Source organism: Brachyistius frenatus, unplaced genomic scaffold, assembly GCF_029030835.1.
Source record: "Brachyistius frenatus isolate BFR_SWC_R1_liver_20210118 unplaced genomic scaffold, ASM2903083v1 Contig_4, whole genome shotgun sequence".
Classification (NCBI taxonomy): domain Eukaryota; kingdom Metazoa; phylum Chordata; class Actinopteri; family Embiotocidae; genus Brachyistius; species Brachyistius frenatus.
The window spans coordinates 1,338,577-1,366,560 of NW_027210603.1; the positions used below are offsets into that span (position 1 = coordinate 1,338,577).

A 27,984-nucleotide genomic window follows, 5' to 3' on the forward strand; every position below is an offset into this window, starting at 1 on the left:
CAGATTGAATAGAGACTTATCGTGTAACAAACAGAAAGCCTGTCATATAAACAAGCGGCAACCATCAGTGACATCGCCCGTTTGTTTGTGAACGTTATGAAATTCAGTCTGTCACCAGCTTGCTAGTTCGGAGCAGTTTGGAGCAGGAAGTGACCAGAAGCTACGAACTCTTTTATATCCAGTCTGTGGTTATAAACTGAGGGTGTGTGTAGTTTGAGAGGCATGGGCATTGACCAGATTTGTCTTTGTGAGTTGCATTATGGGAAATATGACCCTTGGGTCCATGTTTAGCAGCCCATCACAACCATTGTACTAAGTATAGAAGTGTAAGCTGTAAGTTAGCAAAGGACCCGTCAGCAGAGTCAAAACTTACTATTAAGAGCACCATTTCTTTCAAGTATTTGTCTCCAGTCTATCCTTTTTTCTTTCATATCTGCACATTTATCGAGCAGGTTAATATACCTTCAACACTTGTCCCAAGTTTGCAGCCCCACTGGACAAATTCATCCTTATTCACACCTCACCGTTGACCTTGGTGTGACGTCGCACTGCCGGTAAAATCTGCCTCAGGCTCATAATGAGGAACTGAAACCTAATTAATGTTTTTCCAGTTCTTTTTCAAATCTGGCTCCCGTACTTCACCCAGCTTTATAAAGATGTAGTTTCTAAAACCTTCTCCGTACTGTGAATGTGGAGAGATTTAAACAATAACTGATGAAATACTTCAGTGCCCAGACTGCCTAACTGAAGTAGCAGTTATAAATACTGTCATTTTTACAACAGCTGCGTCGAGTGTAAAGAGAAGTGTGGAGGTTACGGGAGCATTTTATTGCCCATTCAAAAAAAAATGCTGCAGTTTTTGAATGGTACTAAGTGATACGATTAGATGAGAGTGTATGTCACCACATGGCGGCAACCTTCGCTTTTCCCCCTTTAGTTTCTGTAATGGCAGAAATATCAGCATGGAGGTTCTTTATTACTGATCTTATCCGGGCCTATTCAGCCACAGTAGTTTACAGGGCCTGTGTGCCTGCGTGGTGGAGATGAGCCAGAGGAAGATAACACCGCACATCCATCTGACTAATTGGCTCCACAGTGCAGACAGAGGGAAAAACTCTGATTTATGGGCCCTGAGCGTGCAGTTTCTCGCTTTAAAAATATCTATCCTTCTCTATCGGCTCACGCTCACATCTGAATTTAGAGCCCATTCACCAATTAAAAAATTAAATTCACGATCTCATTTAGGACATTCTGCACGCAGCTACCAGTAAAATAAATGTCGAGACGTCTCTTGCTCCAGTTGATTGTAGACATTCGCTGCTTGCTGAGTGTGTATTGTAAAGCAGAAAAGCAACACAAATGTGCAACCCCAGGGAGACATCACCTCTGGCAGACTAAAAGCCTTAAGAGGAAGATTGTACAAAAAAGATTCATCCACATAAGCCGATTACGTTTCCCCCCCCAGAGATGATCATGCAACATTTTATTTCTGGTCACCACAAATTATGTGCACAATGGCTCTTATCAACTATTCATTCATAATACGTGGACTCAGTGTCCTGATACTACATAGATTTTAACGTTGTTGCTTCTGGTGTGTGTTTTTTTGCACATATGCTGTGCCTCTGCGGTAATGCCACATACAGTGCTGACATGCTATCCCATGACACAGGGTAGACAGTCCCGTCCAGGCCTGTCGCACTGCTCTGCCACCACGGATACATGTCACAGTTTCCACCATCGCACTTGTCACATGGCTTCCTGCCGCTGTTGATATACGGTCCTTGTCAGAGCGGATCCAGAAAGTGACAGCAACAGAGAGTGTGGCGAGTGAAAGATGCAGCATCGTTCAGAGTGTGGACACGGGACTGTATGTAGGATCTCAGCATGCTTAAGTCATTTGTTGTCCGTGTCAGATCAGAAAAGGAAACAAAAAAAAGTGACTAGATTTGCACAATAGTCCACTTATGAGGACATATCTCCCTCCTCTTGCAGAAAAACAGGATTATTAGCTCTTCTGTATGACCTCTATTGTGATGCAAAAACATCAAACTCAGCAACAGGCTGTTCTCAGAAACGATTTCACATAAACAGTGTATAACCTATTACAATATTACAGCCTGCACACAGAGCTGTGAGACTTTATTGCATTACGGTGTGAAAGATGATTTTTCTAGAGTACCATTTTAACCACCACAAGTCTTGCTCTCCTATAACAGGTTATAATCATATATCATAAACTTTACCCGTTTTTAGCAAGGCATTTTTTGTATAAATGGTTTAAATGGTGTGTTTGAAGTAATTGCTTGAAATGATGTGAAACACACCTTTTTGTTAACAGTTTTGTTAATTTTTGGTTGGTTATGTTCATATTCTTAGGAGGACAGAAGGGGAGCTAATGTTTATCATGCCGGAGGAGAGGAGGAAGCTTATGTTTATCATGGCGGAGGGAGGAGCTAATGTTTATCATGTCGGAGGAGCGAGGAAGCTAATGTTTATCATGCTAATGTTTATCATGCCGGAGGAGAGAAGGGGAGCTAATGTTTATCATGCCGGAGGAGAGGAGGAAGCTAATGTTTATCATGGCGAAGGAGAGGAGGAAGCTAATGTTTATCATGTCGGAGGAGACGAGGAAGCTAATGTGTATCATGTCGGAGGAGACGAGGAAGCTAATGTGTATCATGCTGGAGGAGATGAGGAAGCTAATGTTTATCATGCCGGAGCAGAGGAGGAAGCTAACGTTCATCATACCAGATGAGAGGAGGAAGCTAACGTTTATCACGTCGTGGGAGAGGAGGACGCTAATGTTTATCATGTCGGAGGAGACGAGGAAGCTAATGTGTATCATGCTGGAGGAGATGAGGAAGCTCATGTTTATCATGTCGGAGGAGAGGAGGAAGCTAATGTTTATCATGCCGGAGCAGAGGAGGAAGCTAATGTTTATCATGCTGGCTGAGAGGAGGAAGCTAATGTTTATCATGCTGGAGGAGAGGAGGGAGCTAATGGCCAACAGCACCAAGTGCAGTGAGGAGAGCATAAAGACATCGCTAACAAGGCAAGGCGAGTTGGTTAAAGGCATCGAAACACAAGTAAAATAAACAATAGAACAATTTGAAAGTAAAATATGCATAGGATAATATTTTGTCTGTGAATACGTCAGTGGTTGATGCTCTTATCATCAAGACATTGTGTAATCTTTCAGCTGGTGCAGAGCTCCTGTTATATAAAGTTGGGTTATATTTTGTGTGTGCTTGCTATCAGATCAGAGCTAGCAAGTGTGGAAAGATTGTTGTTTATTGAGTAAATCTTTCCCATGCAGCACCCAGCCAGTATGTGTGGCCTGTATTTTTTATGTTTTCTTAGATTATTTTTCATTCTATATATCCCAATCTCCTTTTATCAAGAAATATTGAATAAAGTGTACAGCTTTTTTGGGCCATGATTATGTAAGAAAAGTTGCTCAACTAATGTACATTTTACAGCATATACTAGCTAGACAGATCTTTTATTTAATGGGTGTTGACGATGGCATCGTTCCGAACTCACACATATTGCCTGGCTGTGGCAAAAAGTAAAAAGAAAATGTCCATACCAGCTCCTTTAAATGTGTGTTTTCATAAGGAATAAAGCATAAATGTGTCATTTTTACACTCGGTTTTTTTTTTTAATGGATTAAACAATAAGCTTTATAGTAGCTGTTAGATGTAAATGAAACATTAAACTATTTATGAATTCTTTATAAATCAACAATAACAACATTTTGGAGTGTAATATTGTAAAAACTCTGTAACCCCTGTGGATACGTCGTCCATGTGCATCAGGTCAGCATCCATAAAATCCTCCTTCCTCCAGCAGAGGATATGTTCCTCAGTCATGGAACGAAGAGCCCTTGAACTGAATGTGACTCTTTGCTAATGCAATAATGTGTCGCTGTCCCGGCAGACATTTCTGACCAGGACTCATTTCTCTCTCGCAGGGATCAAGGGCTGCACAGTCGATATCCCACAGATGGTGGGAGGGAACGACGTGATCCACGCAGGCGTCGGAGGCTCTTGACTCATTACTCTGGGAGAGGAGGCCCGGGGTAAATGGGGGAGAAGCACAAGGTAAAGAGGTGGTAAATGATCCCGCAGCTGTAGGTACAGGAGACGCTGCATTAGCCCTGTAATGAAGCAGCGAGACGCTTCGAGCTGGAGGAGATTCTTCACTTCGGAGTGGAGTCAGAGTGGTGGGACACTGAGGAGGTCACATCAACGTCAGGTATCCTCTGTCACGGATATGGTCCAGTCATTAGGTCAATAGGAAAATTTGAACTCTGACCTCACCCCATAACTTTCCATCAATGCGTCCGCCATTTGCCTCGCACGCCTCATTAAGCTCTGGAGTTGGTTTAATGACAGTGAAACCATTAAGGAAAATGCATGCGCTCATTTTGCATTTAATTTGTCATCCTAACAAACATTTGCAGTTTGTCAGGGTTGATGAGTTCATTTTATTTTTAAATGAACCAGTACAACAACCGGTGTTTAATAATTACTGAGGCGTCAGACAATTCAGTGCAAAGTTGCGTTTCATGAATGCAGCTGACTTTTACATGCATATAAAGACACACACACACACACACACACACACACACACACACACACACACACACACACACACACACACACACACACACACACACACACACACACACACACACACACACACACACACACACACACACACACACCCAGGAGATGGTGGTGTATGTGCCGAACAGAGCAGTGGACCTGCCTGCCAATGGTGTGGTTGCTCTGTGCTGATTGATTGGTTCCACTCTGCGTCCCCTCACCATCAGTCAGGGGGAGGAGAAACTACTTTCATCAATATTAATTCTTTTTTTTGTCTCATCTATATTCATATGCTCATTAATATTCATCAGTGGCTACGCAGAGCAGATTAGGGAGCTTTGTGTGCATTTTTTTTAGCGCATGGTCGTTTACGATGACGAGGTGGAGGGCTGCTGAGGTCCGTGTGCGTTAAACTTTACCCTGAAAACAAACTGCTCACAATAATCTTCCTCAGGTAATCGTACTGTCCAGTTTTGATGATTAGATTGACCGAAAAAAAAACTCCTAAGAAAGTCCAAATGGGAAGTTTACAATTGTAAGTGTGTGTGTGCATCCTATTAAAAACGTGCACTCAGAGCTGATTTGCTGAAGTAGCTCATCACTGTTGGAAAAGCACCTCTCGTCGTATCGCCCTTCGGCTCGTCTGGGTACAGTGTGACTCAGCTGTTCCCTCGAAAGCCGTTTCACCCGTTTGATGACACGTTGTTAGATAATGAGAATATGAAGCGACGCTACAGTTGATTCGCAGGTTTTTTATCGATGTTTACAGTTTATTGTTCATTTCTTGGACAGAAAATCAAAAGCTGAATGAATGAATAACGCATTTAGAAATTTGCTTCATAAAACCTGTGATTGCTGTTGTAAAACAGAAATTCTGTTTGTTGTGTGTGTGCACGTGCATGTGCACGTGATTAAAGCAGCTTTTATCAATATTTTTTTTTAACAATTTCTCAAAACAACTTCAGAACAATATGACTGTGTAAATGGGGGCCCTTGTAGTTTAATGATACACAGAATTACCACCTGAATCTGTTGCTCCTTTTAACAATCCCTGACCTTTATAGCAATTTTCTGCTGATGGTTTATCTGTCTGGACTCTTCTTTTCTGTTTTGGTTCACTCTAATCGCTCTCATATGACCGTATTTGTTGCCCTGTTGCAGCAGGCTGCTCTTTGGAATTAAAAAGCTCTTAGTGTCGTGGCTACAGAGAGAGAGATTTCCCCCAGGAGAAAGGAGAAAAGAGAAAACAGAGAGTGAATATTGGACGAACATTCATCAGGTGGACAACGTTACACTGCCGAACGAAAGATAATGTTACTCTTTAACTGTTGTGTAAATAAGCATCTTGTTTACATGTGTGCCCCATCATTTTAGGTAATGACCAAGCGGCATCCCACCCACTGGTTTGTGAACGGCTGTTTGGAAGCCTCGAGTCTCTTTTGGAGCCAGAAGTGATCATATTTGAACAAGCTGGGGAAGAACTGGGGGTAGATGTGACTCATCGATATGACTAGCAACCCGCCCACCGATACTGGCAACCGGACTGCCCTCCAGGCATGTCAGTCAAACCAGGTACGCCCCCAAATATACACCAGAACCCTGATCAGGAGGAGGGAGTGGAGCTAATGACACTGTAATAAATCGTATAAACATTTTATTGACTTGACCAGTCAACTTCTCTCATCAAATAGAAAGTCAATAAATTTTTTTCTGTTGTTATTAGCTAAAGTCACTCCTTCTTATTAGTGTTCTGGCGGTCCATCTGAAAATAATCCATCATTAATTAGAAAATAAGCCTCAAAAAGCTTTATGTTTGATTGACAGGCCTGTGGTGCAGTCAGGTTACAGCTATCGGTGGGCGGGATGTAGTATCGTCAGGTTTCCAATCAGATCGGGCCAGATCCACCGCTGGCTCCTCCCCCAGCTCGTCCAAATATGGTCACTTCCTGCTCCGAACCGCTCTGAACTAGCAAGATAGCAACGGACAGAATCCGAACTCGAGGCTTCATTATGGCCGTTCACAGTTGCAGCTTGGAGTCTCTTGAAACCACTGTTGTTGTTGTTGTTGTTTTTTTTTAAGCTAGCCCCTAGTGGCCCTCAGTGGTATTGCACTTTAAGGCACATCTACAATTGGCTTCCATTTTATATACAGTCTGTAGTGATGACACGATGATGCAATTGTAAAAAAAAAAAAAAAAATCCATAGTTGCAGGTGTTTAATGAAAAGATCAGAGATCACCAAGTTTACAATGAATCCCCTGGGAGACATTAATGTCTGCAACAAGCTCCAAAACTACCTCAAACCTCAACTTCATGGTTGACCGATATGAAAAGTCAGGGACTGAGAAACATGTCTGCGGAGCATGTACACCACAGTACGTGCCAGTCCATCCAATAGTTGCCAAGAAACCGAGAGACTCGGAGGCCGACTGGCATCGCAGTGCTAACGTGGCTAAAAATAGATGTGTAGACTATGTAATGTCCATTATTCACCAGCTGATAATTCATCAACGCAGCGCCGTGTGACAGTAAACACCCATCATCATTTACTTTATGCTTGTGGGTGTTGTAATAATGGCTCCCAGAAGTACTTCGAACCCGACTCATGCAGAAGCTGTGTTGTTGTGTTCCCCGGCGCTCCTTAACTCTGAGTGGAAGGAGGGCTTCTTCCTCCAGCACAGAGAGAGGCCACTCAGACAGCACCGGACACACTCTCCCTTCATCATTCATTATCACTGTCACAGAACAATTCACTGGGCTGTCTGACTTTGATTAATAACACCACAGTGCATGTAGAGAGAGAGAGAGAGAGAGAGATCTGGATTCCTTTAAAGATTGTCCAATTAATTTCCCGCTTTTCAGGGAAAAAAGTGCGAGTCCTTTTTGCTCTCCTGTTCTTTTGTTTAATTTATATCCCGTCCTTTCTTTTTCTTCTCCTCTAGTTTCTCCCTCATTTCTTCCACGTGTTTTGTTCATTTCCCCCCAATCAGCCTCTAATTGGCTGCTTTGCACTCAGAGGACGGCGGAGACAGAGCAGTCGGTTACGCACACATCAGCGGACACGTGTGGAGAGGAAACCGCAGCGTGGCGGGTTTAGCTGGCTGAAGATGTACTATTGTGCTCTCAGTCACGTTTGCTGACTTTTCCCTTCCCTGCACATGGTTTCTAAACCTGTTCACCGTGTGCAAGAAATGACAGGTCTTGATCCACTGCAGGATTTTTGATTGTCTTGTGTTTTTAGCACATGCCTCATTTCCTGTTCTGTGTGTGCACGTGTTTGGAAGATCGGGAAGAAATAAAGAAAACATTGAGGTTTCAGACAATAGACTCTGCGATGTCTAATGAGCTTCTTTTTTTCCCCCGTAGATTTACTTAGACTGCTGAAATCAGCAGAAAATAGTTTTCTTTACTCACAAAGCGTTTTCATGTCCGTCGTAGAGAGATGAGAATGAGAGAGGAAGAAGGCTGCAGGTGAGAGCAGCACAGATCTCTGGACTCAGCTGCGAACATCCTCTTCCTCTGAGAGTTAAGAGCACTTCACGTCCACACTGTACTCTAATGTCATTTTCTCTGGCTTAATATGCTCTAATACTTATGAGGAGAGCAAAAACAACCAGGCTTGTTTAAAAATAGCTCAGTATAAATTCCGCTGACTCATACACTTCACCATATTTCTTCAGTAATGGCCTCCCATTGGCATTGGCTTTCTACACATGCTAAGCCAAATGTTACATAGCAGGTTCTGTTGCCATGGCAACCCAATCAACTTTATAACCAAGCAGGCAGGCCTCTGCATTTTTAAATCCAGACCTAAAAACGTACTCAAAAGTGTCTTGTTCTAAATTGTACAGGATTAGACAGCTTAGGTTAGTTTAGTTACCGGGGGACAGCAGGCCGACAGTATGTTTTGGCCTTTCTTTGTTTACATGGCAGCCAAAGCTGGCTTTTTTTCACCTCGATTGTTGAGTTCAAGTACTCAAAAAACAAAGAAACAAAAAAAAACCCACCTCTGTTCCTAACGAGAGTCAATTAAACATGATATGGGATAACAGGCAATCTTGAATAAACTTGATCTGACTTTGCTGAGCCGCGTGTCCTCGAATAATATGACTTTAAACGATGATAAATCACAGAGACAGCTGCTGACTCCTCTCCAGTCCTCCCCATAACACTTTAAAAAGCTCTGCACCATCTGTGTGCAGAACAATGATGATCTATATCTGGCTATATGATGCACAAACTGCACATATCTTTGTAAGCGTCGGCAACACGCTGGTCAGCACTGCAAGTGGAAAAAAAACAGGAAGTTTAAAAGCGCTTACATTGAAAAGACATTAAATTGGTTAAATGCTTTTATTTACTTGGACAATTTTGCAATTAATTAGGAATTTCTTCCATCGTGTAGAAATAACACTGGAAAATAATTCCACGTAAATATGCCATCATTACACCCAAAGCGAGTCACTGCACAAGGACATTGTTACTGTGTGCTCAGATTGTTTTGCTTTGTTATTTCTTTTTTTTTGTTTGCTCTGCAACAGGAAGGATCTGATTAAAAAACACAATCAGTAGGATGGCAGACCCCCCACGCAACCCCCCCCCCACACACACACACACACACAACCCCACCACTGCCTTCTAATCAAACCATAATGTGAGTTTACCATGCATTATCTCTGACTGGGATTTAGTGAGACTTTAGCGTGCATTATCTCAAAGTGAACTTTAATAGCGGCATCCAGAGGGCATTTGAGATCCCATCCGTATCTGTTTGCCAAGTCTGAATCGGAGGGGGAAACAACAGCAGGCAAAAAGGTGAAGTGAAACTTGTCTTGAGCTCCGGAGCGGTCTTGGAAACATCCCTGCAACAGATGTTCCACCTCTGTTTGCTGTTGGGCGTTGGGATGACTTTCCATCTGCTCGTGTTGCCCTTGAACGCTCGTCTACAACATGAAGGTGGCGTACAGTGAGCAGAGAGTAAAAGAGTAGTCGAGCCCCTTTGGCAGCTCGCGTCGCCCCACTGAGTCGTCCTTGAACCAAACTGTCGATCCTGTGCGGCTCCGGCAGCACAGGTAAAGACATTTGACAACTTATTTCTCCATTGATGAAAAGATTTTTAATTTAAAAAAAAATTATATTATAGATATAACAACTCCACAAAAACAAATTAGGGTGAATAAAGTTGGTTGAAACCAGGGCTGTATCTGTATCTGTTAAACCAACTAAATTATCTGTATCCGCCGTATTCGGAGGGGGCGGGGCTTAATCCGGAAGTGGGTGGTACTTCAACAACAAGTGGGTGTAAACTAAGTGGAATTTGTTGATTTATGCCTGAAATTCATATGGGTTAATCAGAAATGACTAAATTTATTATTGATTAGAAAACTATTTAGAGAACAGCCCCAGAATTGAACTTCAGCGCAATGTTTTTGATCACAAGAGTATAAGACAACTATTCATTTAAGTTTTTATATTTCTTGCGATGGTGAGAAAAAATGTCAGGCAGATTCTATAAAAAATGAAATAAAAATAATAATATATGTTACTCTTTATTTTGTTCAAGTAGATTATTATCTTTCCTTCACATCATGAGTCCTCTCTGTTGGCTCATTTTCTTTACAATCGTGGAAAACATGTCTCGTTTCTGCCTTGTTGCTGAATGTAAACATGCATCAGTAGATCTGACAGCGACCACATGTCATCCCATCATGCAGTGGGCTGTCGGACACGTTGTGGGTGATGCAGATTTGAAAAAAAGAAAGAAAAAAAAGGGCCACATGTTGAGGACATGTGAGGAAGTGACCTCTGGAGTGAGAGTTGTGTGATGGTGCTTTGCTGCTCTGGTCAAAGCTGTGGTGGAAACATTGATGAATAATTGATTTTACTCTAATGGGTGCATTTGTATGGTTTGTGTAACAGTGTGTAGTCTAAGTTGTATACATGCCACTTTACTGTACCTCTGCTTTGCAAACCATCATCACTGTTTTGTTAATAATGTCGTATGTGTTTCCTATTTTAAAGCATAAATGGGTTATCATGGTGCATATTCAGTTGATTGACAGCCTCAGCTCTGCTCTCCATGTCTCCTGTTAGTTCATTCAGAAAACTGCGTCGTGCATTAAGACCGGCAGGGAAGTCATCACCTCAGCATGTCAGCCTGTCCATAGGTTCGCTGCTAACATTACTCCTGCAAACCTAATTAACAATATCATACCATCAGCCACTATCCACTGAACACATGACAAGCAGCCAGGAGGGGAGTGTGAATCTATTAATATTTATGGCTCCATTCAGTGGTGAACAGAAAAATGGACTGAATTAGCAATTCTAATGCTTTGCTCTGCAAGCAAGGGGAAAATTGATACAGTATTCACTATCCAAATCATCGGCAGAGTGCAGCCATCAGTGTTGATTTTAGAGCCGAGGGGCTTTTATTTTGTAGTATTTACCTCGAATGGGGTGGGCCTTTTGAAGCTGTATCAACTACAGATGGTTGGGGCATCTGCATTATGGCATTTGTCTCTTCCTCCTCTCTTTCTCCTCCTGCCTCGTTCTCCATCCTACAAACTTTTAATGAGACTGTGTACGCGGGTGATTAGATTTAATGAGGTGCCGACAACCTTGGATTGACTCGACTCAGCTGCAACACCATCACTAATTTGTAATAGACCACATGCAAGCCGTGGACCTTTTGACAGGAGCGCCATGCGAGTGACTGCAGGATTAAGACTGTCAAAGTTTATTTTTTTTCCCCCCATATTTCTTTGACTTCATGGAGCCTGGTGTAATTGGACGGGATGTCAAATCTCAACAGAAATGTTGGGAAAAAGGAGAGACTTTCATTTGAGCATCTGTAGTTACATTTTGTTCTTGTCACATCCCCGGGAGTGAGACAATTTCAAAGATTTCAAACGTAGCTGTGAAGATGGAGATGAGAAATGTGGAGAAAGGGGGTGGGGGGGGGGGGTCTAGGGGCCATTCAAGGACAGACAAACTGAATTTATGATCTATTACAGAAATCACATACAGAGGTTGTGTGAAGAAAATTAAAACGTGTTTTTTAATTTTTATACATTTTGAATCAAAATAGTTTGTGATTCAACTGGCCACACTCCATTTTTTCTTTATTATCTAAAACACTGTCATATAATGGTGTAGCAGCTTTGAGGGAAAGGCTGAGTCATAAGGCGTTGTCACACTGTGTATTACAAAAAAGAAAGAAAAGAAGAACAGTTCCTCCACTTCACACCCGACAAAAACGGTCGTCACAGGGCGGCACGCTGAGACGCCTTTCCAACAGTAATGAGCTACTTTAGCAAATCAGATTTAAGTGCAGGTTTTCAATGGGATGCACACACATACACACACACACACATACATGCACAGAGCATTGCCAGGATATATACTGTCCTTGATCTGGGTCATGCTCCCAGCAGTTGAGAAGGTTCTCTCATTAGTGTGTGTGTGTGTGTGTGTGTGTGTGTGTGTGTGTGTGTGTGTGTGTGTGTGTGTGTGTGTGTGTGTGTGTGTGTGTGTGTGTGTGTGTGTGTGTGTGTGTGTGTGTGTGTGTGTGTGTGTGTGTGTGTGCTGCAGTAGAATAAAAGCAACAGAAATGTGGCTCCCCTGTTGTGTAATGCAGTGACAAGCAGCGGGGATGCGAGCATCATAAATAACGAATAATAACACAAAGTATAATGTTGCAAAATACAAAACCTGTGAAAAAAATACACTTGGCTTACTTACAGTAAGTGAAAGTATAATACATTTGGTTCATTACATCCTCCATAACTCACAGGCTTGAGGTTTTTTTTTTTAATCCTCAGGTAGATAGAAGAGAAACCACAAATTCATAAAAATGGCCCATAAACTTCTCACATTTAACATTTACTGTTTCCCATTACAACCAATAACCCTCAAAAATGAAGTGCAAAGGCTTCACGATAAAGATGTTGGATTTAATGATCAATAAATGTGTGCACTAAAAGGAGAGTGAATGTCTTTTTATTACGAACTCGACAACATAAAACAGGAGTAAAAGTTGACTGACGTTACGGTGACTCGCAGGTGATCTGATGTTTCATTGATGTTGCCAACACAGACATGTGATACAGAGTATGACAACTGGAAGGTGCTGAAGTGCAGTTTGTAGTATGTCCTGGGATAAAAACCAAAAGTTCCTGTTTTAACCAGGTCAGATCTGCAGAATTATTAACATGCGTGTTTTTCTGACGCTAACATGTAAAGAACTTACATGTGAATGCCACATTGGTCCAAACTTAAGTATCTCAATAATTATTCGATGGATTGCCAATAAATTTTGCTGACATTTATGTCCGGTCACTTAATCACAAACTGGTTTGAAAAGTGTCAAATAAATCGTTCAAATATCAGATTTAACTAATAAAATCCAGTGTTTCCCTTCGATTCGGACCCCCCGCCCCTCCTGAAAGCATAAGTATAAACCTACTGTATGACTGGACCCTGTTTGAAACTGGAGGGCTTTTAATTTGAAAAGTCACAGGCGAACTTTGATCTCTCACTCCCTCAGTGACAGACTCTCTTTATAGCTCCGCCCGCCTGTGTTACAGTCCAGCTGAAAATATTGTATTTATATTGTTGACCTAATTTGTGAGCAGACATTTGTTTCCAGCCCAGCGTGAGAGTCTCTGCTGTGTTTCTGTCCTCTGATCTCTGTGTCTCACTGTGGGCGGAGCTTAAACCTCTCAGCTGAAGGGAGCGAGGGGAGATCATCCACGCCTTAATAACACATTTATTATTTTGTGAGCACTGTGAGCTGCCTGCGGCCTCGTTATGAGGGTGGAGGATACACATCCACGGTACAAATGATGTCAGGTTACAAGACCTTCCAGGAAATGTGTACCCTGAGGGGAGGACGGCATGAGCCATCCAATGCTGAGAGGAGACAGGTTTTCTTCCAAACCACAGACAAACTAAATAACTCCCCTCTGAACTCAACCTGTTTGTGCAGATTGAAAACACACTCTTAGCACTGATTGTATTTTATCTGTTGTCAAATCAGACAAAATTCTTCTCCGCTCGTCATGTGTCTCCCTCTGACTGATTCCCTCAAAATGGGTACCACTCCTCATTATTCACCCAACAGAGAGATCACAGGCCTGGAACGGATGAGATGAAGCACACGGCAGCGCTGAGATATGAACCTGCGGTCCGCCGGGGACAAGAAGGGGAGGACGACATTGAGCTTCATCAGCAGAAGTTTTTTAGTTAAGTGTATCATAGTTTCATGCCCGTCCTCCCTGAAGGTTTCACACAATCATGTGGGAAATGATTGTAAGAGAGATCATCAACAGACATTCACAGAGCAGAGAATAGTTTCTAAAGGCAAACAGAAAAAAGGCAGCGTGGCGCGTCCTTGCTGCCACGTCCTTGCAGGAGCAGTCAAAGCAACTGATTAATGATCTAGGAGTGAGAAACACACACAAAAGCAAGCAGGTACTTTGGGAATCAATTCATCACACTTTATTTTGTGTGACCCCCGGCTGATGTGGTGGCTGGAGAGCGAGCACAATACGCTCTCAGCACAAATGTAGTTGTGTGTTATAGAACATATACGAGTACAGTCTCACACACAAACACACAACACACAACACACGACACACAACAGGCCTTATGAGATGACAAAGCCCGTTGCTGGATCTCAAAATAATTACTTTTTCCGGGGTTTTATAGGAATGAGTGTGACTGAGGAAGGCGGTGTGTGTGTGTGTGTGTGTGTGTGTGTGTGTGTGTGTGTGAGTGTGGCCTTTTTTATATATATTCGTGGGATCCAAAACTGGTAGCCCACTATGTTTGCAGGGTCCAAAAACCTTTTGAGGACCATAATGCTGGACCCCACACAGTGCTAGGGGTTGAGACTTACATTTAGGATTGAGGTGTGTTTGTATGTGTGTGCAACCCAGTATCACGGCAAAGTGTGAAATAGACACGCTTTGGCCTGTCTAGGTGTGACAGTTACACATTTCTCTGTATTGTAATGTAACATACATGTGTAGAGCCATGACATTTACAAGAAAAATTAAACTTATAGCTAAAACACGTGGTTGGGGTTACTAAAAAACAACATGGTTGAAGTTTGGATAGGCGTGACAGTTCCACGTTTTGAAAGCGTGAGACTTACACACAGGATCATGTGTGACTAAGGTCCCGCAAAGGACATTTTTTGGCAGTATTAGTAGGTAGAAGTGGGGGGCTTGATGGCATTAGTCACATGCAGGACTGTGAGGTTTGAACCCAGGAGGTAACAATGATTTTGTTGAGTTGTTTTTTGTATCCAAACCTCAACCATGTGCTTATTTAGTGACCTCAACCACGTGTTTTAGCTTTACGGTTCATTTTCCTATAAATCACACGCCTCTACACATGCAGTAGGTTACAATTTTTTCCACTAGATGAAATCGTGTAACTGTCATGCCTAGACAGGCCAAAGCATGACTATTTCACGTTTTGCCGTGATACCGGCTTGGTGTGTTTGAGCATCCTGATGGTTTCACTTTTTCTCTTTTGCTTCTTTATTTACTGTAACTGAACCCAGTGAAGCATCAGACCGCAGCACAGCAGGGTGAAGGACACGTTGGGGTTATCCCGTGCTATGTTTAGACACACGGTACGGAGGAGGAGGTGGGGGGGGGGGGCAGTGAGGTCACTAGGCCATCCCTCTGAAGACCTGCAGGTGCTGGTTGAAGCGGTCAGCGCTTTCTTTGGCCGTAAGAAGTTGCTTTTCACACCACTGAACCAGAGCCCGTTGCAGCATTTCCACACGGGCTCCCTCAAACCGGGCGATCTGAGAAACACCACACATTAACGTTAATATGTACACGGCTGTGTGTGCACGTTACACAAACAGGACGCTGGAATTAATTCTGTGGGAAATCCAATTTTATACTCGATGTTTCACCTCCAGTTTCGCCACCTCGCTGATGTGTTCAAACTCAGTCTCTGCAGCTTTCTTCACCTCTTCCATCTGATGAAGATGAGAACATGTCATCACCATTATATACAGAATATACCAGAGTCTAATGTCTTCTCCTCACCACTCCTCTTTGTGCTCTACAGTATTAAATCAGAGGAGTGTTGCTGCCACCTCCTGGACACAAGGGAGAATTGACATCTGTGCTAATGTAATGAGCAGGTTCAGACTCACAGCAGTCTTCTTCACAGGTTTGGCCTTCTCTGCGTTCCTTCTGGCGTTCTCCACCTCCACTAGTTTGCAGATTCTCCTGAAGAGCATCTCCTTTATTGGACAGAATAAGTGTAGATATTAGTCACAGGTTTCAGCTTCACGTGTCTGATTTCCACAGAGGATTCAATCAGGATAAAACTTACATAATATGAAGCTGAAATGTGTCCTAAAAAGAACTGAACTAGAAAACACACCTTCTCCGCCTCCTGGTAACGTGACTCCAAGTCCAGGCCGAGTCCGAGAGTGCTCACGTTGTTCTCTGCAACACTCGCCATATTTTTCTGCCCACACACAAACACATTATTCGCCGAGGCACCGGTGCACTGCTGTGTATGTTTCTATTAAAAAGGATGAGCGGGTTACCTTCATAGAGTCAAAGACTTCTGATAATTTCACACAAACCCTGAAAGAAAGAAATGTCAATTTGTGTACATTTTTATTATGATGATTTATTGTAAATTGTATGAAATGTTCAGAGGCATTAAAGGTGGAGTCAGAGATTCTGATCCAATACTTTTGGTCAACTTCAGTCTATCTGACATAAACAGTTTGATCACTGCAGCAGCTCCGAAAATGGGAAACAAACAAAGTCTCAGACTCTTAAGGCAACTCGTTTTGAATTGTTCTGGATGCTGTGTTTGTGAGCTTACGTGTTGTTCGTTTGACGATTTTTTTTTTTTTTTAATTTTTTTTTATTATATTGTTTGTTTTGCTTAAGTTATGACATCAGTTTTCTTGCCGTAGAAAGGCTGGAACGTCTAGTTGTTAGTGTCGTTGCCTTGGCAACCAGCATCTATGAATTTAGAGGGCGGAGCCTTCTGAAAGAGCATGAAGGGGGGTGTTAACAAATCGAGCATCTTTCACCAGGATCACAGACTCAGCCTTTAAATACATGTGACGTCGGTCTGTGTTCAGTGATGTTGTCACCTGGAGAAAGCCTGTTTGTTGGGATCCTCGCCTGCTTCCACGCAGAGATGCAGAGAAGCTGCGAAGTGCCCATAAGCAACGGCTATTTCTGCAAACACACATATGTAACACCGGACTTAAGGCAGATAGCATTAGTACTGTGATGGATGTCTGTGTTTTCAAACTTTAATGAAAGTTTACTCAGAGAAAGTAGCAGATTTCTCACTTTGCTCGGTTAAAACCACATCCAGGAATTTCTGCAGGAAAAAGTCAAATGAATAAAACTATTGTCTGAGTGTGTGTGAGAAGAAGTCAGGGAGGAGGACAAATAAAACAGACAAACAACAAAGAGTCACCTCGGCTGCAGTCTTGGTGCAGCCGGTCAGGATGAGGTTGTGATCCCGTTCAGTTTGGAAGAACTCGTCCACATCCTGCGGACAGATTACAATCAATACAGCGTTCAAATCCCACTTTTTCAAATAAACAAATCCTGTCTTTGCCAGTCAGCTTCGTACCTTATGGCCTTCTTTCCTCATCCCGTCCACAGCTTGACTCAGACGGTTGAAAATGTTTTTCCTTGCTTTCTGTCTGCCTGTAGGCTGAACACAAGAACATAGATAAGATTTGATTAAACGACTATAATAAACATGGAAAACCTCTGGTTTAAATGTAGTGAAGAGGCAGTGTCTGTGTGTGTGTGTGTGTGTGTGTGTGAGTGTGAGTGAGTGCGTGCGTGCGTGTGCATCTGCATACATGGATACCTGTTGATTAAACTAGAGTGAAGGTGGTGTTGGTTCACTGAACATCTGACGTGGTGTGCACATTTAAACGACAATTTATTTGTTCCAATTCAGGACTGACAGACTGATGTTTGGATGAATTGATGATTTGGATGGATGGATGGAAATGTAAAGTTAGTGGATGCATCCACTAACTTTACATTTCCAACCTCTTCAAGGTAGCAAAACATTAGGATAGAGCTTCTCTTTGTTCTGGTGGTTTGGAGGGGAAAACAGGCTCTGCAGGCCAAAAGGGCGGAGTTATACAGCTTCCTGGTAGGTGCCATTAACATGACACTCGGGATGTTGTATGAACTTAGATGTGAGGATGTCAGGAGAGTTTAGGTCTTTTAAACTGTATGTAACACCTGTGTTTACAACGATTTTATGTTACAAAGCTGAAATGATACACAGAGTCTTTTATCTGCGTGTAAACTGAAACATTTCTCGTTTGCTCAAATCACCCCGTAACGCTGACCTTAACCAGAACCTCGGAAAACCCAGTTCCCCTCATTAGAACTGGGTTTTGGCTCGAACAAAGTCAGTGTTTACACCAGAAAAGGTCCCAATGAGGGGAAACACAAATGTGGCTTCCTGGTCTGCAACTTACAGATTACAAGTTGACAAAAACCATCTAAATTTACCATTGTTTTGTATATAACGCTCTAGATACTGTTGACCAGCTTATATATTATATTTTATGCACCAAATACATGAATGATCCACATATTTGGATGTTACTGTGTTGGTCACATGAACATCTGTCTTCTGATGGTAAAACTTTAACTGTTTATTATCTGTCTCATAAAAAAAATTCACATTACAGCCTGTTGTAACATAAACTTCTTCTTTTTTTTTTTTTTTTTTACTGAGGCTGGATAAAAAAAATAGAAATCTGTTTGACTCCACTTACCTCGGAGCTAGTCAGGAAGCCCTCCACGGCTTTGTTTTTGCTGAGTATGCTGTGTGCAGCGACCTGCCGGAGGAAAGTTTCCAAAGCTTTACAGTACGGCCGCCAGTCTTCTAAAGCGAGGAAACCTGCAGGGACACCGGCAGCATTTTACATGTAAACACTTCAGATCACATAAAACACAATCGTGTTATTTCGCTGATTTTATTTTGAAATGTTCATTTTTATTCTTATTTTTAAAATGTACTCACCCAGCTGTTTCATCACCTTGGCAGATGCATTCACTGGAGCCTTTGCAGGAAGAGGTGGAAACTTGAAATAGACAAAAAGTAGATCTTTATTCTATAAATTTTCAAAACAGATGTTAATATTTTTTTTGGAAGATGTTGGGAGCGGTTGATGTTATTCAGTACTTACATGACACATATGCACATTATATGCTCAGTATGAGATATTACACAACGTCTGGTTGTGCACTGCATCACAACCCCCCCTCCTCCCAACCACCACACGCACATACTGTATATCAGGAAGTAGCCTTTTTTTTTTTTTTTACCAAGCTTCTACAGGACTGTGGCACTAAAACCAGCTTCCTGATTACAAAGAAAAGAAGGACGTAAGGAAGGAAAGGCAGGAAGAAGAAACTAAATGCTCCTCATAACGTGGATAGAAGTTGCATATTTTCTATTTTGCATTAACAAATGCCAAACTCAGTGTTTAAAAATTAAATATATATTGTTTAAAAAGTTTCATGTTATCACTGATAAAGCTTCTGAGCACTTTAACTTACAGATAAAATGGCACACAAACCTTAAACAGAAGGTTGTCAACAGAATCCCCATTTTGGTTCGTTGCTTCAATAAATAAGCAACCAAAATATTCTATTATTGACCCTCTTGACTTGTTATCAACAGGACAACACTCCCAGGCTACAAGTTGATGAAATAAATACTGACTATGACTCCCTGTATCCCGGGCACATCCTCCCGAGAGAACAGGTGCTGCTGCAGCCATTCAAAATCATCCCAGGTCCGACCCACGTGGTACTCGCCTGTCCCAGACAGCTGCGACAGAAACAGCTCATCAGAATCACAAAAATGCTTTTCATAATCATACTTTTTTTTTTTTTTTTAACTCATCTGTCCTTTCATAGTATTTGCTGCATTCATCCTGATTTACCAGCAGAATCATTTTCTCACCTTTTGAGAAACAATCAGAAAAGTAAGCGCGTCCCCGTCTTGCATCACCTCAGAAACTTTGATGTTTTGACCGTGAATGCTCAGAAAAGACGTCACTTCTTTTACCTCTTCCTGTAATTCAAAATGTGTCTGTCAGTGATGTCAAAACAAGCTGAGATTAAATACACATGCAAACTAACATTTAAAAGGGAGTTAAACACTGCCTGCACTGTTTTCATGGAGTCACATGACACTCAGAGGTTTCCAAAAAATTGTTTTACTCACCATCATTTTCTTGCTTTCAAATTAATGCTCCCAGTCTGTCCTTTTCCTGCTTTGTCGAATGTTTAAATCTCAACAAAGGTGCAAACAAAAAGCTGTGAAGATCTTCTTTGGTCTGCTCTCAAGCTGCAACTGCTGAGACTGCACAGGATATCCTCTGGGTCAAAGTGCACAATGGTCCCTGGGAGGAAAGGGAGTAAAACGGTGCCAAATGTAAAGTGCTGGCGCAGGGAAATAGATGAGTAAACGATGTTTAGTGAGTAACTCAGGACCTTCGACACACCCACACAGGAAAAAGTGTCCATAACGGTCCAATCAGTTGTCCGCCTCTGAATTTACAAGTTATCTCATAAAAGAAGGAGACACAGTTTTCCAAAGGTCTGTTTGAGTTTATATCTTCATACTGAATACAAAAATACAGACTTTATTACCAACACAAGAAAACACAACAGTTCATATCTCATTTCCATCTACATCCCCAAAGTGGAAGCTGAAGTTTGGCTCCTCAAAACATTGCAGTTCCTCTTCTTCCTCCTGGAAGCTCCAGTGAAAGTGTTGCTCCTCAAAACAGTAATGTTCCTCTTCCTCTTCTTCCTCCTGGAAGCTCCAGTGAAAGTGTTGCTCCTCAAAACAGTAATGTTCCTCTTCCTCGTGTTCCTCCTGGAAGCTCCAGTAAACGTGTTGCTCCTTCACAAAGGGACTGTCGTCAAAATCGTGGAAGAAGTGGGAGAAATGGAAGTTTGTGTCGTCCTCGGTCTCAGCAGAGGCCTCATTGTTCAGGAAAGCTTTGTGGCCCACGCTGTCGTACAGCCTCCTTTTCTCCTGGTTGGAGAGCACCGTGTAGGCTGGGGAGAAATTTAAATACTTTTTTTTGTTTTTTAAAGTCCTGCCAATAAAGAAATCACCTCTTTTAAAGGTGTTAGAATTAATTTCCCTAGTTTAAATTTCATCAACAGTATAGACAAAAATAATAATAAAATAATAATAATAATACTAATTTGCGGACTTTGTTTACCTTCAGCAATCTCCCTGAACGTCTTCTCTGCGTCGGCGCTCTTGTTCTTATCTGGGTGCTGCTTCGCGGCCAGTTTGCGGAAAGCCTTTTTAATCTGTCCGCCCGTCGCTGTTGGCTCAACCTGAAGGGTGTCGTAGTAATCTCCGAGAGGCTGCGGGGCGGCGGGCAGGGCTGCGGGGAGGCACAGCAGCAGGACCACGCAGGTTTGCGTCCAGCGGGGAGCACCTTGCGCGGCCATGCCGAGCCCGGATGGGGAGCTCAAAACAAAGCAAGGTTATCTGGAAGTGCAGCAACCGTGCGAGTTTGACAGCGCATCTCCACACATCTGTTTGCTTTACACGTCAGCGAGGCTTCTGCTTAATCCCGAGGTACACATAATTATACTTTTTTTTTAAATTTTAGCTTTAATCAGCCCAAATACGTGCAAACATCGTGGTAAATGAGCATCAAAGTGAAGGTAACCTCGTCCATTGCTGCTGCTAGTCTATAAATCCACTTTTATGCCGTGTATAAGTGATTTCCTGGTTTAAAAAAGGCGAACAAACTGCAGATGTACTCGGATGCGGTTCGCCGTTTCCGCCGCTGGGGGGCAGAAACTCCCGAGCGAGCGGAGAGGAAGACGCTTCTTCTTCTTCTTCGTTGGTTATGAAAGATGCACCAAGAGCAGTGGTAAACAGCACCGGGGCCTTGGGAAACCGCCAAATACAACACAAACCCGACTGTTGTTGTTTACAGACGTTTCTGTAGACATCTCCGTGACTCGGTGTTTCTGTCTGAGAGTCACCGGGTTGTTCTCTGCATTTTGCTCCTGGGTTCACTTTGGTAAGCTAACGTTAGCATTTAGCTAGTTAGCTTCTTTTTTTTTTTAAATATTGTTTTTATCTTCGCGAGTTTTGATCTCTTCAGTGAAGACGACGAGCTCGTTGCACCGATTTAGGCTCTTTTCCGTCAGGAATATGATGCGACAGAGTGCGCTTTGTCTACTGGAGGTTGTTATTTTGTGTTGTTTTACCAAAGCACTGGCTGAGGCTCATCCTCTAGTGGCAACAACAACCGGTGCTGCTTGTTGTTGACAAGCTTCTGTCACGTGTGAATATCTCTGCCCTCACCTGATGCAGTTTACCTGATGCTCCTCCTCCTCCTCCTCTCTCTCTCTCCATCCCTCATCCTCCACCATCTTTCACATCAACATACATGTTCTTCTTTTAAAGCTGACATCTAATCAGATGGCTGAACAGCAGATTGTATTTCTTCAAGGAAAGAAATCCATTCCTGACTTGTCGACCTTTTGTGTGTGAATGTTTGCCAGGTCACGTCAGCCACCTCCTCACACCCATGAGTGCTATTTTCTCCTCGAGCGGGGCCGAGCGCCATGCCTGACCGGGACAGTTCCTACCTATCAGGTGGTGGTGGGAGCGGTGCTGGTCTGGGTGAGGAAGGCGGACCCGGGTCTGGTTTGGCAGGGGGCTCGGCGGAGGGCAGAGGAGGCTCGGGAGGAAGCGTCGGAGGGAACGTGTCCGGCTCTGGAGGCATGGGTGGAGGAGGAGCGCTCGGGAACGGCTGCGGGAACGGCGGAGGCGGGGGACAAGGTGCGGGACCGGCGCTAGACGGCGTCTGCAGGGACTTCATACGCAACGTCTGCAAGAGAGGGAAACGCTGCCGTTTCAGACACCCCGACGTCAACGAGGTGCCCGACCTGGGGGTGCAAAAGAACGAGTTCATCTTCTGTCACGACCACCAGAACAAGGAGTGCATGCGCTCCAACTGCCGCTTCGTCCACGGATCCAAAGAGGACGAGGACTACTACAAGAAAACGGGAGAGTTGCCCCTCAGACTGAGAGGGAAAGTGGCGGCACGCATGGGCCTGTCCCCCATGGACCTCCCCCACAGCCGAGGGGAGGTTCCCATCTGCAGAGACTTCCTGAAGGGGGAGTGCCAGAGGGGCAACAAGTGTAAATTTCGCCACGTCAAAAAGGACTACGAGTACGAACCTTCCAGGGTGGGTGTGGGTGGTGTGATGGGGCCCGGTGCCACTGGGATGGTGAATGCAGGGGGGGGGATCGGCGGCGTGGGAGTGGGTGCGTGTGGAGGAATGCAAGGACTTGTGGGAGGTGGCGGGGGAAGTAATATGATGGGGACGGGCTGCCCCAGCTTGGGCGGTTGCAGAGATCCGGGTCTCTCGGGAGTCGGGGGAGTCGGGGGCGGCGGCATGAGCGGCTGTCTGTCCATCAGCTCTTCGGGACAGCGACGTTACGACCGGAGCACGTGCTCGGTGTACGACCCGCTGCTGGAGAGCGGCTTCTTCGACGCCGGGTCGCTGGAGGCCTCGATGGACCACACGGCGCTGCAGCTGAAGAGGCGGCGGCTGGAGGGGCTGCGGCTGGCGGACGGCAGCGTGGGCTGCCACTACGAGTTGGGGGTTCAGGCCACCCTGCCGCCTCGTCCGCTGGAGTACAGGTTCCTGGAGGAGGAGAACTCCCTGCTGAGGAAGAGAGTGGAGGAGTTGAAGAAGCAGGTTAGAATAAGAAGCACCTTATGACCGGTTGTCATGTTGAATTGATTGAAAGATGTTTACATTCAGCACGGCGCAAAGACTTTATCACAAACTATAATTTTGTTCAGATTTACTCGGTTGATTTGCAGGATTTTCTTGCGTAACGTTTACGTAAACACATAATTGCTGTTTATATTCACTTGATTTGTCTTTAAGCAGCTCATACCAGATGCAAAAAAACATTTCTTTGCCAATCCATCATATTTTTTTCTTTTAAAATGCCTCAAAACTGCTGGTTTTTTTTAAGACTTTGCTGATGTAAACAAACTTTTGACATCATCAGAAAAACATCACTAACTGTTAAGTTGTTTCTTCTTTGGACAATTTTAGCAACAACCAACTCTGTTGTGCCACATTTGACAGATTCTCCTCCTGTAGACCTCTTCCCTCCTCCTGTAGACCTCCTCCCTCCTCCTGTAGGCCTCCTCCCCCCTCCTGTAGACCTCTTTGGCCTGACGGAGCTGCCTGAGTTTGACTGTAAACCAGGGTTTGTTGTATGTGCAGAAAGTTTTGGTCGGCACACACACGTCCTCACAAAAACCGATGTATGATGTCACAGTGTCGAGGAGTTCATGCAGGTTTGTAGCTGCAGCCTCTAAAACGCTCCAATCAGTGCAGTCGAAACAGCCTGGAGTTCCAGCTTTGACTCCATCTCCTCACCGTCTTGACCACAGGCTTAGATGATTTTAATTTCTGCCTGTAATTCTGGATGAGATGCGTCAGACAGAGATCAGAGAGTCCAGGACTGCACGGGGAACAGAGCGGAAGGCGTCCTTAATGACTGCAGCAGCGGTCCAGGGTGTTCGTGTCTCTGGTGGGACACGTACAGTGCATCCGGAAAGTATTCACAGCGCTTCACTTTTTCCACATTTTGTTATGTTACAGCCTTATTCCAAAATGGATTAAATTCATTTTTTTCCTCAAAATTCTACACACAATATCCCATAATGACAAAGTGAAAATAGTTTGTTTACAATTTTTGCAAATCTATTAAAAATAAAGAACGAAAATATAACACGTACATAAATATTCACAGCCTTTGCTCAATACTTTGTTGAAGCACCTTTGGCAGCAATTACAGCCTCAAGTCTTTTTGAGTATGATGCTACAAGCTTGGCACCTATTCTTGGGCAGTTTCTCCCGTTCTTCTTTGCAGGACCTCTCAAGCTCCATCAGGTTGGATGGGGAGTGTTGGTGCACAGCCATTTTCAGATCTCTCCAGAGATGTTCAATCGGGTTCAAGTCTGGGCTCTGCCTGGGCCTCTCAAAGACGTTCACAGAGTTGTCCCGAAGCCATTCCTTTGTTATCTTGGCTGTGTGCTTCGGGTCGTTGTCCTGTTGGAAGACGAACCTTCGCCCCAGTCTGAGGTCCAGAGCGCTCTGGAGAAGGTTTTCATCAAGGATGTCTCTGTACATTGCTGCATTCATCTTTCCCTCCATCCTGACTCGTGTCCCAGTTCCTGCTGCTGAAAAACATCCCCACAGCATGATGCTGCCACCACCATGCTTCACCGTAGAGATGGTATTGGCCAGGTGATGAGCGGTGCCTGGTTTCTTCCAGACATGACGCTTGGCATTCAGGCCAAAGAGTTCAATCTTTGTTTCATCAGACCAGAGAATTTAGTTTCTCATGGTCTGACAGTCCTTCAGGTGCCTTTTGGTAAACTCCAGGTGGGCTGTCATGAGCCTTTTACTGAGGAGTGGCTTCCGTCTGGCCACTCTACCATACAGGCCTGCTTGGTGGAGTGCTGCAGAGATGGTTGTCCTTCTGGAAGGTTCTCCTCTCTTCACAGAGCAACGCTGGAGCTCTGTCAGAGTGACCATCGGGTTCTTGGTCACCTCCCTGACTAAGGCCCTTCTCCCCCGATCGCTCAGTTTGGCCGGGCGGCCGACTCTAGGAAGAGTCCTGGTGGTTCCAAACTTCTTCTATTTATGGATGATGGAGGCCACTGTGCTCATTGGGACCTTCAATGCTGCAGACATTTTTCTGTACCCTTCCCCAGATCTGTGTCTCGATACAATCCAGTCTCAGAGGTCTACAGACAATTCCTTGGACTTCATGGCTTGGTTTGTGCTCTGATATGCACTGTCAACTGTGGGACCTTATATAGACGGTGTGTGTCTTTCCAAATCATGTCCAATCAACTGAATTTACCAGGTGGACTCCAATCAAGTTGTAGAAACATCTCAAGGATGATCAGTGGAAACAGGATGCACCTGAGCTCAATTATGAGTGTAATGGCAAAGTCTGTGAATACTGACGTACATGTGATTTTTTTCGTTCTTCATTTTTAATAGATTTGCAAAAATTTCAAAACAATGTATTTCACGTTGTCATTATGGGGTATTGCGTGTAGAATTTTGAGGGAAAAAATGAATTGAATCCATTTTGGAATAAGGCTGTAACATAACAAAATGTGGAAAAAGTGAAGCGCTGTGAATACTTTCCGGATGCACTGTAACATGCTGTCTGTATTTGGGAAGTTGGTGTCTGAGGTTTGCTTTGTTAAAATCCCCCAGAACAATGAGCAGGGAGTCCGCGTGGGTTTTCTTCACGTTGTTCATCTGGTCAGCAGGTGTCGCAGCGCCTCACGGACACAGGCCTCCGGCGGGACGGAAACAAAACACCGCGGCGAGTAAAACGGTTCACAGTTTATAAACAGGGTCTCTAAGTGAGGACTGCATGATTTCTGTAACACGGTGACATCCGTACATCAACCTTTCTCTTATGTAAAAAAGATTCCGCATCCCCTTGTCTTCCCCGAGAGGGCGGCAGATCTGTAGAAGTCCAGAGTTTTACTGTTAAGAAACAGCAGCTCGTCCATCTTGTTTGCCAGAGAGAGGACATTCGCCAAGTGAATAGTTAAACGAGCGCTCCAGCGCGCTTCCTCTGGCGTCTCCGGGAAATCTTGTCGGGAGCTGCTGCTCCTCCGACCAAGAACTCAGAAAAACGTTCTGGTCCGGTGAAAACTGGAGAAAGCGTTTTAAGAGTTCCTCCCTGGTGGATGTGACCAGAGAAAGAGAGCAGAAAACAACCCAAATTAACAAAAACATGAAAAGTAGGAGAGAGCGAAGTACTGAGGCTGCCATCCGCGGCGCCATCTTCATTGTTGAAAAAGGAATATATTAAGTTATTCTGTAATATTAAAATACAAAGACACTGTGGGAAGACTAGCGGAGGACTGGATCCTCTGCAAATCATGTTGTAACTGGTTGACATACAAAATGTTTAAAACAAACAAAACTATGTCTGTTGGTGTACGTTTTTTTTTGTGTGTTTAATCTTGAAGTATCTGTTATGAATTTATTTTTCTTCTGTGCTCCTCAGGTTTCAAATCTCATGGCCACAAATGAGGTCCTCCTGGAGCAGAACGCTCAGTTCCGCAATCAGGCCAAGGTCATGACGCTGTCCTCCACCCCTGCACCCGCTGAGCAGAGTATGGCGCCCCCTGTGGGCGCCGTGAGCTCCTACAATCACAGCATCGCCCAGACCCACACCACCCTGAGCAGCGCCGGACTGCAGCCTCGGGCCGTCATCCAGCAGGACCTGGTAGCTTCCAGCGGAGCCCCCAGCGCGCCCCCGACTAACGCAGCCCAGCCCACGGCTCCTCCGCCGCACCTCAACCCCGAGATAACCCCCCTCTCGGCGGCGCTCGTGCAGACCATCGCCCAGGGACTGGCGCCCCCTGTGTCTATGGCGCCGGTGGCCGTGTCTGTGGCACCCGTGGCCGTGTCCATGACGCAGCCTATGCCGGGCATCACCATGAGTCACGCCACCACCCCGATGATGTCGTACCCGATTGCGAGTCAAAGCATGAGGATCACGACTCTGCCTCACTGAGCCGGTGCAGGACTCAGGTACCCGCGAGTCGGACTGTAGCATCCTTAACGGGGATTTTTAACATAGATGGACTCCTTTTATGTGTATGAGACTCAAACTGGTGACGGAACAGTGACAGCCGTGAGATGCAGACACTTATTTCTCCACCAGAGGGCAGTAGAGATGCTAATCCGTCCTTTTAAATTGGCACCGCTTGTGTCCTGTGCAACATTTAAAAGATGTTTTTTTTTTTCCTGCAGCCTGACTGACTTTTGAACTCTGACAAGAGGTCTGTGCACCTAAAAGAAATGGCAGCGAACTAAACTCAAGTCATCCATAGTGTTTGAACCCTCCACGTGGAGGACACGAAGACATCGGAAGCAGTTTGTGTTTCTGTTTTTGTGGATTTTCTCTGATGTAAATTAACTTTGGTACTTTGCACATTAAAAAAAAACCCAATAACAACCACTTAGCAGTGAATCTTACTTATGATATCTGTCTGTTCATTTACGGGCGTGTCTCTCTGTTAACCACTTTTCTATCCACAGCTGACATTAGTGGAGATGCCTGCTGTAAGTCACGACTGGACAAACACGCTCATCCTCCTGCTGTGGTTGTCTGGGAGGAGCCCCACTGTGTAAACTGGAGACTAATCTGTTTCTCCAGGAGCCTCATATCCGTGAGGCTCTTTAAACACCTGGAACAG

At 44.1% G+C, this 27,984-nt stretch overlaps 3 protein-coding genes across 5 annotated transcripts; 1 reads left to right on the forward strand and 2 right to left on the reverse strand.

Annotated features, from left to right (window-relative positions):
• Nucleotides 1-12,292: 12,292 nt before the first annotated feature.
• On the reverse strand, nucleotides 12,293-19,974 carry LOC138626796 (sorting nexin-6). Its single transcript, XM_069708712.1, has 14 exons — nucleotides 19,893-19,974; nucleotides 19,629-19,739; nucleotides 19,386-19,493; nucleotides 18,681-18,741; nucleotides 18,433-18,557; nucleotides 17,256-17,339; nucleotides 17,097-17,171; nucleotides 16,967-16,997; nucleotides 16,762-16,849; nucleotides 16,198-16,237; nucleotides 16,029-16,115; nucleotides 15,796-15,885; nucleotides 15,550-15,615; nucleotides 12,293-15,435 (listed from the first exon to the last, which is right to left on the reverse strand). Exons 1-14 carry the CDS (start codon nucleotides 19,896-19,898, stop codon nucleotides 15,298-15,300), a joined length of 1,110 nt encoding a protein of 369 aa, XP_069564813.1. The 5' UTR covers nucleotides 19,899-19,974; the 3' UTR covers nucleotides 12,293-15,297.
• A 14-nt stretch (nucleotides 19,975-19,988) lies between these two features.
• On the reverse strand, nucleotides 19,989-21,142 carry LOC138626816 (dnaJ homolog subfamily B member 9). 2 transcript variants are annotated; one of them, XM_069708748.1, is made up of 3 exons: nucleotides 20,905-21,142; nucleotides 20,321-20,734; nucleotides 19,989-20,070 (listed from the first exon to the last, which is right to left on the reverse strand). In XM_069708748.1, exons 1-2 carry the CDS (start codon nucleotides 21,140-21,142, stop codon nucleotides 20,343-20,345), a joined length of 630 nt encoding a protein of 209 aa, XP_069564849.1. In that variant the 3' UTR covers nucleotides 19,989-20,070; nucleotides 20,321-20,342. The 2 variants fall into 2 exon arrangements, with proteins under 2 accessions (XP_069564849.1, XP_069564840.1); XM_069708739.1 differs by lacking the exon at nucleotides 19,989-20,070 and having other exon boundaries at nucleotides 20,303-20,734.
• A 46-nt stretch (nucleotides 21,143-21,188) lies between these two features.
• Nucleotides 21,189-27,748, forward strand: zc3h10 (zinc finger CCCH-type containing 10). Of its 2 annotated transcripts, none has more exons than XM_069708676.1 (3): nucleotides 21,189-21,272; nucleotides 22,214-23,419; nucleotides 26,787-27,748. In XM_069708676.1, exons 2-3 carry the CDS (start codon nucleotides 22,277-22,279, stop codon nucleotides 27,297-27,299), a joined length of 1,656 nt encoding a protein of 551 aa, XP_069564777.1. In that variant the 5' UTR covers nucleotides 21,189-21,272; nucleotides 22,214-22,276; the 3' UTR covers nucleotides 27,300-27,748. The 2 variants fall into 2 exon arrangements, with proteins under 2 accessions (XP_069564777.1, XP_069564768.1); XM_069708667.1 differs by lacking the exon at nucleotides 21,189-21,272 and adding an exon at nucleotides 21,564-21,726.
• The last annotated feature ends 236 nt before the right edge of the window (nucleotides 27,749-27,984 follow it).

What these genes read in the sequence shown, in the direction of transcription:
- LOC138626796 (XM_069708712.1), bottom strand. An exon ending in GCACCAAGACTGCAGCCGAG is followed by an intron (nt 16,998 to 17,096) that starts GTGACTCTTTGT and finishes TTTTTCCTGCAG; the next exon opens with AAATTCCTGGATGTGGTTTT. An exon ending in GTTACCAGGAGGCGGAGAAG is followed by an intron (nt 15,886 to 16,028) that starts GTGTGTTTTCTA and finishes TGTCCAATAAAG; the next exon opens with GAGATGCTCTTCAGGAGAAT.
- LOC138626816 (XM_069708748.1), bottom strand. Translation starts at nt 21,142, where the DNA reads ATGGCCGCGCAAGGTGCTCCCCGCTGGACGCAAACCTGCGTGGTCCTG. An exon ending in GTTCAGGGAGATTGCTGAAG is followed by an intron (nt 20,735 to 20,904) that starts GTAAACAAAGTC and finishes ATTTCTCCCCAG; the next exon opens with CCTACACGGTGCTCTCCAAC.
- zc3h10 (XM_069708676.1), top strand. Translation starts at nt 22,277, where the DNA reads ATGCCTGACCGGGACAGTTCCTACCTATCAGGTGGTGGTGGGAGCGGT. An exon ending in TGGAGGAGTTGAAGAAGCAG is followed by an intron (nt 23,420 to 26,786) that starts GTTAGAATAAGA and finishes TGTGCTCCTCAG; the next exon opens with GTTTCAAATCTCATGGCCAC.